The sequence below is a fragment of the Podarcis bocagei genome (genome assembly GCF_964188305.1).
Source record: "Podarcis bocagei genome assembly, chromosome: 16".
In the NCBI taxonomy this organism is placed as follows: Eukaryota; Metazoa; Chordata; class Lepidosauria; order Squamata; family Lacertidae; genus Podarcis; species Podarcis bocagei.
The window spans coordinates 30,679,154-30,689,853 of NC_138142.1; the positions used below are offsets into that span (position 1 = coordinate 30,679,154).

At 46.4% G+C, this 10,700-nt stretch overlaps 2 protein-coding genes across 2 annotated transcripts; one reads left to right on the forward strand and one right to left on the reverse strand.

The window, feature by feature from the left end:
* Nucleotides 1-576: 576 nt before the first annotated feature.
* Nucleotides 577-4,571, forward strand: LOC308575512 (mucosal pentraxin-like). The gene is made up of 2 exons (XM_081174273.1): nucleotides 577-903; nucleotides 3,035-4,571. Exons 1-2 carry the CDS (start codon nucleotides 840-842, stop codon nucleotides 3,649-3,651), a joined length of 681 nt encoding a protein of 226 aa, XP_081030399.1. The 5' UTR covers nucleotides 577-839; the 3' UTR covers nucleotides 3,652-4,571.
* A 1,031-nt stretch (nucleotides 4,572-5,602) lies between these two features.
* Nucleotides 5,603-9,807, reverse strand: LOC308575506 (C-reactive protein-like). The gene is made up of 2 exons (XM_081174265.1): nucleotides 9,592-9,807; nucleotides 5,603-6,708 (listed from the first exon to the last, which is right to left on the reverse strand). Exons 1-2 carry the CDS (start codon nucleotides 9,653-9,655, stop codon nucleotides 6,023-6,025), a joined length of 750 nt encoding a protein of 249 aa, XP_081030391.1. The 5' UTR covers nucleotides 9,656-9,807; the 3' UTR covers nucleotides 5,603-6,022.
* Between the last annotated feature and the right edge of the window lie 893 nt (nucleotides 9,808-10,700).

Consider the following 10,700-nt stretch of genomic DNA (forward strand, 5'->3'; position numbering starts at 1 on the left):
TGGAAAAAGGAGAAAATATGAGAAATCAATACACCGGCAGATTTACCCATCTCTAGAGACATGAGGCTGTGATGGTGGGGGTGCTGATTAAACTGGGGGCATTTCATTGCCCTTGTAGTTTGATTTGGGGAAGGGAAACAACAACTCAACTCATCTTATTTGGCCCCAGCACAGAATGGCCACACACCTCTACCATAAACCACCTGCCATCTGTTCACAAATATTTGGACAGTAATCTAAAGACTGTAAAACTGGGCCTGCAGGGTTGTCGTCCCATCCTCCCCCCCCCCAAGAAAAGGATGTTAAATCAACCACACCTTTCTTTTAAAGTGTATTTTGTTGATTTTCAAGAAACACATTTCATCTGCTCTTTCACCGCAAACAAAAACCAAGTGAAAAGGAGTACGGTCTCCTCGTTTGCATAAAGCAATTACAAGTATACATCATGGTATATATAACACACCTAAATTCTCTCTGTAGCGATTCATGCGTCATCAAAGGTTTTATTCAGGAAGCTGACTTGCTGGCATAAATAAGAAACACAAACCATGTCGTCTCAAGTTTGAAATCAATGCCTTTCTGAAAATGTTCTTGCTTTTGAACTCCTTTGTGAAAAACTTCCCCCTTTGGACTCCTTTGTGAAAAATTGAAAGCAAGGAAACACTGGTTGCCAGTTCTGAGGTAATCCTTCCCCAAGAGCGTTTCCCAAAACATTTCCCTTCATGCCCCTCAAGCGCATATTTGGGACAGAGTTTGAAGCTCTCAGTTGAGAACTGATCTCTTGAAGAGCCTGTTATCTTGACACCCTCTCGCCTCTCTTCGTTCTGCAGTCAGGCAAGATGGAGAAGGCCTTCCTCTCCCTTCTTGTCCTCGTGAGGGTCTTGGGGTCTTTTGGCCGGCAAGGTGGGTGACAACCTCAGCGGCATTGTTGTGTGTGTGTGTGTGTGTGTGTGTGTGTGTGTGTGTGTGTGTAGAAGTGGGTGGGTGACTTCTGTAGCACAGTCTTGCACATATAAAAGCCCCCCCCCCCACTTTTTAATGATTTTAGATTTCTGACACAAAATCTTCATTCTTTGTTTATTTAAAGGGGTGGGTTGAATCTAGAAAAGGAAGTTGTGTTTTTTTTAAAAAAGGAAGAAATCAGTGGCAGTTGATGCTTCCACTGCAAAATTCTGTTGCTTCAACTGTCTTGGGGCCAGGGGCGAAGGAAGCTGCTCAGGCGCCTGGGGGCGCATCCGGGGGGGGGGGAAGCCACCCATAGGGGCAGGGCACACCGCAGGGCCTCTGGAGTCTGCCTGCCTCCTCTCCCACTCAGCTGTTCAGCTGGAGGGGGGAGGCAGCAGGGGGACCATTAGGGCATTGTGGAGCCTGTGCAAACCCAAGCCACTGCGTCTCTCCCAGGCCCCACGGTGAGTGCTGCCTGGCGTTTTGTCACACCCCTCAGTGGTGACACTGGGGTGTGTGTGACCCACTGCACCCCCTTTCTCTGCCCCTGCTTGGAGCTACCTTCCTCACCGAGATGAAGACAAGGAAAGGAGATGAAGACTTCTGCAAAGGAGCCATGGCTGGTGGTGGTGGCGGCCAGTTTTGGGGGGACTCTTAGGGAAGGCAGCCTCAAGAACAGGTGAGATGCAGAGAGAGGCGAGTATCTCATGCTGCCTTTGATGCGAAGGAAGGCAGAAAGTTTTGACAAGAAAGTTGTGACATTTTTCTCTCTCTGTTTGGGATTATTGCAGATATTAATATTGCACAGCATGAAGCAATTGGATGCATAAAAGCTGACTCCTTTCGGAATAAAAACTGCTCAGGCTCATAATTAAGATTCAAAGCTTTACTAAGCAGAACTTCTCCAAAAACAGGCACAAAACTATCAACAACACATTCTAGAAAGTTGTATAAGGCACATGTATATCCAAGCATAGGTTCTTCTTCTTAAATATGTAACTTAATTATGATCAGTGCTTTGCCTCTTCCATAGCCTGCATCCAGCCGAAGGCCAGGCAGCTCCGGGGAAGACCTTTTATAACATCCTTCTTTCACTGTACCAGGGATCAAAAGGCAAAGGCGGCTTCCTTTCAAAATGGCAAATTTGCAATTGAACACTTTAATCTAAGGTTAAACACTCATGTGAAGGATAATGGTTTAATTTCCTAAAATGGGAATGTTTACTTATGTTAGGTTACTGTGTCTTTTTAATATGGGCTTTTTTAATCTGGCAGAGGTTTTCATGTGATTGGCTGACTGTGAGTCACATGAGAGAGGCATTCTATTCTGTTGTGACTGTTATGCCTGTAACTGTCATTTTTAACCGTTTTTCTATTTCTCTCTCTCTCTGACAGACGCTACTCAGGATAATGCTGTGGGTAGTGTGTGTGCTGGTGTGATCTATCTGAAGTGAAACAGACAGAGGAAGATCCCTAAATGTTAATAAGGATAAACATGTGCAGGGGCTAGATTGTAAATATATTCTTCTCAGCTATATGTTTATGGCAGGAAAGTTCTTTTTGAATATAAAGAGTCTGGGCACTGTCTTTACAAAGAAGTTTTCAATCACTCAGAATAGTTATTTAGCTTCCTAGCTGTAAGCTACTCTGCATATTATAAAAATTTACACACACACACACACACACACACACGTTAATTATCAACAAGTTAGCACTCAGAGAGAGCTTCAGTACAGTTGTACCTCAGCTCCTGAACGCCTTGGGAGTCGAACATTTCAGCTCCCGCATGATCGAAAACCGGAAGTGAGTGTTCTGGTTTTTTAACATTATTTTGGAAGCTGAACGTTTGACGGGGCTTCCGCGACTTCCAATCAGAAGCTGGACTTTGTTTTTCAAACATTTTGGAAGTCGAACGGAGTTCTGGAACGGAATTCTGTTCGACCTCCGAGATACGACTGTATGCTTCAAAGGAATTTTTCAACATGAAACCCTTAGCAACATACATACATACAGGCATTCTCCATTTCAGTGTGCAATTAAACAATTATATTTAACATGTGGCACCCTTCATTCTCCTCCTCTCACCTCAGGTTTGGGCCTCGCTGGGAAGCAGCTCGTTTTTCCACAGGCATCAAACTCTGCCCACGTAGTTCTGAAGGCCGCCTCAAAGCGGCCCTTGACCAGCTTCACCCTCTGCCTGGCCCATTTCACAGACCTCAACCGCCCACACACCTTCTTCTCTTATGCCACCCGGGGAAGTTTCAACGAGATCATCCTCCTCAAAGAAAAAAACAACGTGTACGGATTTGCAGTAGGGAATGAAGCGGTGACCTTCATGGATCCAGAAAAAAAATCGCTCGGCAGGGAGATCTTGTGTGCGACTTGGGATTCTGCCACTGGTTTAGCAGAGTTGTGGGTGAATTCGAAGCGCATGCCCCGCAAGGGCCTGAGGAAAGGGTACTCCATAAGTGGGGAGCCGTCGATCGTGCTCGGTCAAGAGCAAGACACGATGGGGGGTGGCTTTGACATAAACGATTGCTTTGTGGGGGAGCTCCAGGATGTGAGAATGTGGGACCGGGTCCTCACCAACCCGGAACTGGAGCTTGCTTTCCTCAACCAAGACGTTCCTGGCGACTACGTGTTTGACTGGAAAACAGTCGATTATGAAATCAAGGGTTATGTTATTGTTAACCCCGTGGCCTACTGAGGCAGGGGTTACCTGAAATCCAAAATGCTGGTCTAAGAAAAGGTCTCTCTCTGTGTGTGACTTTTCTTTACTTAGCGATTCCTGTGTCGATCTCTGAAGCTTGCTGCAGAAATTTTTTTTTTTGGGGGGGTGTTGCAAAATTCAATGAAATGTGAATTTCAAATGATACCTGCTTCTTGGTTCCTGAATTGTTCTGTGAAGTGCAGTTAGGGTAATACAAACCAAACTAAATTTCAAACTCCATCTGAAGTATCCTCCTGGGACAAGAAGGGTGTGGAAGGAGATTTTGGGGAGGTCTTTTCCTGGGAAAGATTGCATAACAATTGGCAGCTGGGGGCGTTTCTAAAAGAAACTTGACTGAAACAGAAAAAGGTAATAAAAATCAGATGCAATCTTTTCTGGAGAAAGAAGAATTGACAAGAGGTTCGCACCTCTTATATTACCACTTTTGTGGAGATTGTGGAGATTTTGCAGCCCCTGGACTTCTCCTGAGCATGCTGGGCGCCTCATAAATAAGATGTAGGGGAAAGAATGTGAGATGTGATACATAAGTAGCAGTCAAGTACAACATTCCTTGTTTTCCTAGAGTGGACATGCGAGGGAATGTTTGGTCCAATTAGTTGAAAACTTCCTCCTGACTGGGACATACTTCCTTTTGCATGTGACTAGAGGTGGGCATGACCTTACCTGCCCAGGTAACACAAGGGCAAGGCATGCAGCACACTCTCTTCTTCGCCTCTCTTCTCCATCTTGCTTTCATCTTGTGAGCTGCAGGGACTGCCAGTCTGCAGTCACTGGGATTACTCCCCCCCCCCCAAGATGGAGTAGATCCACATGCATATACTTTGTAACTAAGTCTGCCTTCAGGGATCCAACTGTGAACTGATGGTGAGTAAACTTCTTTGACATACTTTACACAAGATTGTGGTGTGCTTATTCTTTTAAGGGGACTTACCAGGAACCTAATATTGAGAGGCTTAAACAAGCCTGCAACCAGCAATCTGCTGTGTGTTTAACGGGGAATATAAACTCTGCTAAATAAAGGAACTTGCTAGCGCGAGTTAGGAAGGATATTAATAAACAATATATCCTCTCCCACCTCCCTGAACATTCCCACAAAGAAATTACAGCTGCCAATGCTCCATTGTTTTTCTTGAAGGTGCCCTCAGCTCTGTAGACAGGCAACAGGGCAGGTGTGAGGCGCACTTTTTCTTTGGTCTCTGAATATGGCCATCCCCCACAACAACTCTGTGAGGTAGGCCAGGCTCTGAGTGGTTGGCCTGAGGTCACATGGTGAGCTTCATGGCAGAATGGCAGTTTTAACCCTGTTCTCCACCCCACATTCTCGAAAATAAGGCAAGGAAGGGAATAACCTCTGGAAGGGAGATGATATTTCTCCAGAAATCTGGAAATTTATGGGATCCTTTGTCAATGGTCTCGTGTATTGTGGTTATGAATGGTGCACATTTGGAAGCAAAATGGATGAATAAAACCAGACTCTTCTTGAAATAAAAAATTTCCAGTCTCAAAATATGTTTCAAAGGCTTTACTTACAGAATGTGCTTCGAAACAAACAAAAAACAAAACAAAAAAAAGTTACTTTCAGACAATTGCATAATATCATGTGCTGGTCTCATGACAGGCCTGATTATTTCACAACAGGTTATGCCATGTCATGACAAGACAAGGCATGACAAGACAAGAAAGTTGAACTTCTAGCAAAGTAATGTGTGCAAAAATACATATGCTCAGCTGATGCCTGCATTGATTCATGAAAATGCAGTATTTTCCCATGTATAACACGCCCCCATGTATATGATGCCCCCTAGTTTGGAGGACTCCAAATTGAGAAAAACGGATTGTATCCGTGTATAAGATGACCCACAATTCTGAACATAATTTTTTAATTAAAAAAACCTAGCCTTATACACAGAAAGTTACAGTAACTTGCAAGAAGGCATTACTTTCGGGAAACCATTTTGCAGAAGTGTGTATATCAGACAAAACTGCGTACAAAGCACCCATATTCACCCTCAGATGCTGACGAACTTTCACAAGTACTAAGAAAAAAATTGCAATTGCAAACCGAAGCAGAAATGTAGAGAACGGAAGACTGTAAAAAATGGAGAGTAACCCAAACTGACAGATCCATCCTCCTTCATCGGAAGAAGATTAGCATAGGGCAGGTGGGGGAGGGGAACCTTTGGACCACCCAGAGGCTGCAGAAACTAGAGCTCCCATCGTTGTTGGGAGTTGTAGTTGAGCAAAATCCAGAGGGCCACCCCTTCCCCACAAATCTCACAGAAATCTTAATAGGCTGGAAAGCGTTGAGCTCAACAGAGCAGTTCCTTGCTGAGCCAGCAAGAGACTCTCAGAGTGCCGCCACCCTTCTCCAGCAGCAGGGCAAGGCTTGCAAAGGGCACCCGCAAGCCGCTCTGCTAACCGGCAAGAGGGTGTGCATGAGAAAGACCTTGCCCTTGATCTTGTAAGCCAAGGACCCCCAGTTGATCACGGAGTTGGCTGGGATGCGCTTGTCCCCCATGCGACACATTTCCTGGGGGCTCAAGACCCGCTCCCACATGTAGACGTCGGTGATCTCGCCTACAAAGGACTGCATCAAGTCGAAGCCGCTCCCCATGGCATCCTGGTCTTGCCCCAGGATGATGGAGGCCTGGGGGGCAACGGCATAGCCTGGCTTCACCGCCTTCCGGGGCAGAGGGTTGCCATCCAGCCAAAACTGCACCACCCCGCTGGCAGAGTCCCAAGCCAGGCAGATGTGCTCCCACGCCGGCAGTGGGGCCGCCCTCTCTGCGATGTTCAGCTTTACCGCATCACCCCCAATGTACAGCCTGTACTGGGAGTGGCTCAGTCGGTCGACGGCGATGTCGTTGGGCTCGGCCTCGGTGGCGTAAGAGAACAGGGTCTGGGCCCGAGCGAGGTCCGTGTAGAGCCTCATGCAAACCGTGAAGCTGCTCAAAGGCCGCTCCAGCCTGGCTTTCACGACCACGTGAGCTGTGTTGGTTGGTTGCGGGAAAAGGAAGACCTTCCTCTGGAGATCTGCGGAACCATAAGAAGTGTAGAGTTGCAAAGGGAATCCCCCAAGAGTCATCTATACCTGAAGGAGCGTCTCCACCCCCAACATTCAACCCAGACACTGAGGTCCAGTGCCGAGGGCCTTCTGGCGGTTCCCTCACTGCGAGAAGTGAGGTTACAGGGAACCAGGCAGAGGGCCTTCTCGGTTGTGGCACCCGCCTTGTGGAACGCCCTCCGATCAGATGTCAAGGAAACAAACAACTATCTGACTTTTAGAAGACATCTGAAGGCTGTTAGGGAAGTTTTTAATGTTTGATGTTTTACTGTGTTTTTAATACAGTGGTACCTCAGGTTAAGAACTAAATTCGTTCCAGAGGTCCATTCTTAACCTGAAACTGTTCTTAACCTGAAGCACCACTTTAGCTAATGGGGCCTCCCGCTGCTGCCACACCACCGGAGCACGATTTCTGTTCCCATCCTGAAGCAAAGTTCTTAACCCGAGGTACTATTTCTGGGTTAGCGGAGTCTGTAACCTGAAGCGTCTGTAACCTGAAGTGTCTGTAGCCTGAGGTACCACTGTATTCTGTTGGGTGCCACCCAGAGTGGCTGGGGAAACTCAGCCAGATGGGTGGGATATAAATAAATAAATAATAATAATAATAATAATAATAATAATTATTATTATTATTATTATTATTATTATTATTATTATTATTATTTCCAATCCCAGACAGGCAAAAGCACTCAAGGAGGAAGGAGGATGTGAAGCAGGTTGCTGTGGCACATGGCCTGGGGAGAGTACTAAGGGCCAGAAATATAAGCATGGAAGGCCGCATCTTGTTCCTAATGGATCCCCCTTAGTCTTTGAGGAAGATGCTCTTACAGCCATCTGAAAGACTGATTAGCGCTTCTTCGGGTTTACTGGGGGAGGGGGCAAAACATGCTTGCAACTCTTCCACTTGCCCCATCCCCTCACCTCAATCACTCAAGCCCCCCCTCCGCCCCCCACTATTTGCCAACTATTCTCTTATCCCTTTTTCTAGATGGCAGCTCCGTGCCATAAGACGGACCTGCAACAGTTCTTTGGTGTTCATGCGCTGCCTGGCGGCCGATTCAGATAGCGCATGCATGTGTGATTATAGCAGATTCCATCCTAAAGGTAAAGGGACCCCTGACCATTAGGTCCAGTCGTGACCGACTCTGGGGTTGCGGCGCTCATCTCGCTTTATTGGCCGAGGGAGCCGGCGTACAGCTTCCGGGTCACGTGGCCAGCATGACTAAGCCGCTTCTGGTGAACCAGAGCAGCACACGGAAACGCCGTTTACCTTCCTGCCGGAGCGGTTCCTATTTATCTACTTGCACTTTGAGTTGCTTTCGAACTGCTAGGTTGGCAGGAGCAGGGACCGAGCAACGGGAGCTCACCCTGTTGCGGGGATTCGAACTGCCAACCTTCTGATCTGCAAGTCCTAGGCTCTGTGGTTTAACCCACAGCGCCACCTGCGTCCCAAGATTCCATCCTATTCGCTTTAAAATATGGCGGGGGCAAGGGGGCGGGGCACAGCTCAGCTTTAAGCGCACGGTGTGCTGCACAAGCATAAGGTCCCAGAGTGGAGACAATATTGGTTTGGCTGGAGGAACAGACTGATCTGCTCCGAGGCAGCTTTTTGCATTTCGTTGATCCCTTTTATTCCTGTATTTAAGCCTGTGGTTACGTCTCTTGTTCAAATCAACAGGGCTCCGCAGCGCTTAATTCTGGGTTGTGTGTTCAGCCACACAGACTCTGTAAGTAATCAGGCATTACTAGCCAACGACACTCTGTTGTTTAAGCCCAGAGTGGGAGGGAATGGAAATTCTGACATGCAATTTGAGAATTTGGGGTTGTTGTTTTTTTTGCTGTCGATCTGACATTTGAGAGTTGTATTTGACACCATTCCTGCCTTTCCACGTTTCACACATAGGAAGCTGATATGCAGATCCGACCACAGGTCCAGCTAGCTCAGTACAGTGGTACCTCGGGTTACAGACGCTTCGGGTTACAAACTCCGCTAACCAGGAAGTGGTTGCTTCAGGTTAAGAACTTTGCCCCAGGATAAGAATGGAAATCGCGCTCCAGCGGCGCAGCGGCAGCAGGAGGCCCCATTAGCTAAAGTGGTGTCTCAGGTTAAGAACCATTTCAGGTTAAGAACGGACCTCTGGAACGAATTAAGTCCTTAACCCGAGGTATCACTGTACAGTCTCCTGACAGGAGCGCTGTAGTGTTACAGAGTCATAGAATTGTAGAGTAGGAAGGGACCCTAAGGGTCATCTAGTCCAACCCCCTGCAGTGCAGGACCTTTCATGCAAGCGACCTTCCCAGTCCTACCTGGAGATGCTGGGAATTGAGCCTGGGAAACTGCTGTACACAAAGAACGTGTGCTCCTTTCCCTAAATATAAAGTAAGCTTCCAGTCCTCATTGTTCTTAATAAAGGGCTAATAATAATAATAATAATAATAATAATAATAATAATTTATTTATTATTTATACCCCGCCCATCTGGCTGAGTTTCCCCAGCCACTCTGGGCGGCTCCCAATCAAGTGTTAAAAACAGTACAGCATCAAATATTAAAACCATCCCTAAACAGGGCTATGTTTAGGAACAGTATTGTCCACACTGACTGGCAGCGGCTGTTTAGAGGTTTCAGACAGAGGGGTCCTTCCCAGAGCCACCTGGAGATGCCGGGATTTGAACCTGGGACTTCATGCAAAGCAGTTCCTCTACCCACTCAGCTACAGCCCTTCCCTTTGGCTCTAATTCAAACCCAACCAGAAACAGGGATACCTCCATGTCTGCCCTCACAATGCGGCCAGTCAGTCCATGCACACAGCAACACCCACATAACTCGTTGCATCTGATCAGAGCACCCACCTTCCTGGGCAAGAGACCCCAATACTCCGGCCAGGATGAGGAGGAAGATATGAAGGAACCCCATGCCGTCTGTCTGCAGAATAAACTTGGCAGGTGGTTGAAATGAATCCTGGACCTGCCTGGATCTGCTCAGCCTGTCCTGGAGGAAACCAAGCCCTGGCTGTGAAGTCCTCTCTGGATCTTATCCCTGGGCTGGAAGGGGCGGGCACCTCCACTCTCAGGACAGAGATTAAAAATCAACAAATGCTTTCCATTCGCCTCCCCTGGTCTTATCTGCCTGTTGGTTAAATTTCCATTCCTTCCAGAATGAACCTGCCTCTTTCAAACCCTGAGTGCCAAGAACCTCTCCAGATCATTTTGCTAGGCAAGGAACGCATAGACCCCCACATTTTATGGATCATGATTGGTCACAGTCTGATTTTCACACAAAGGATCCCTAGGGTTGCCATATTTCAAAAAGTGAATATCCGGACACAAAAGTTGTTGAACTAATAATAATAATAATAATAATAATAATAATAATAATAAAATTTTATTTATTACCCCGCCCTCCCCGGCCAGAGCCAGGCTCGGGGCGGCTAACACCAATAAAATCATGGTGAAAACATAATAGGGGGAAAAAACAAAACAAAAACAAAACAATTTAAAATACAGGTTAAAATGCAATTTAAAAAGCAACCTCATTTTAAAAGTAGCCAATAAATCAAGACCATAAGGGGAGGGAAACATAAGGATCAGACTGAGTCCAAACCAAAGGCCAGGCGGAACAGCTCTTCTTCTTCTTCCCAAAGTTGTTGAGCTTTTTTGGCAATATCACAAAGAAAAATTGGGGGAATGGCAAAAACGACACTGCCACTGTCATACATTTTGCTTCAGGATGCAGCATTCCGGATATGTCTGGCAACCCTAGATTGGATCACATACCCTCCAACATTTCTGTGATGAAAATAGGGGTGTCCTATAAAATAATAATAATAATAATAATAATAATAATAATAATAATAATAATAATAATACCCCACCCAACTGACTGGGCTGCCCCAGCCACTCTGGGCAGCTTCCAACATATCCAAAAACATAATAAATCATTAAATATTTTAAAAACTTCC

Excerpts from the sequence above, each read along its gene's own strand:
- LOC308575512 (XM_081174273.1), top strand. The coding sequence starts at position 840 with ATGGAGAAGGCCTTCCTCTCCCTTCTTGTCCTCGTGAGGGTCTTGGGG. Across the intron at positions 904-3,034 it reads GGGGTCTTTTGGCCGGCAAG|GTTTGGGCCTCGCTGGGAAG; the intron begins GTGGGTGACAAC and ends CTCTCACCTCAG.
- LOC308575506 (XM_081174265.1), bottom strand. The coding sequence starts at position 9,655 with ATGGGGTTCCTTCATATCTTCCTCCTCATCCTGGCCGGAGTATTGGGG. Across the intron at positions 6,709-9,591 it reads GGGGTCTCTTGCCCAGGAAG|ATCTCCAGAGGAAGGTCTTC; the intron begins GTGGGTGCTCTG and ends ATGGTTCCGCAG.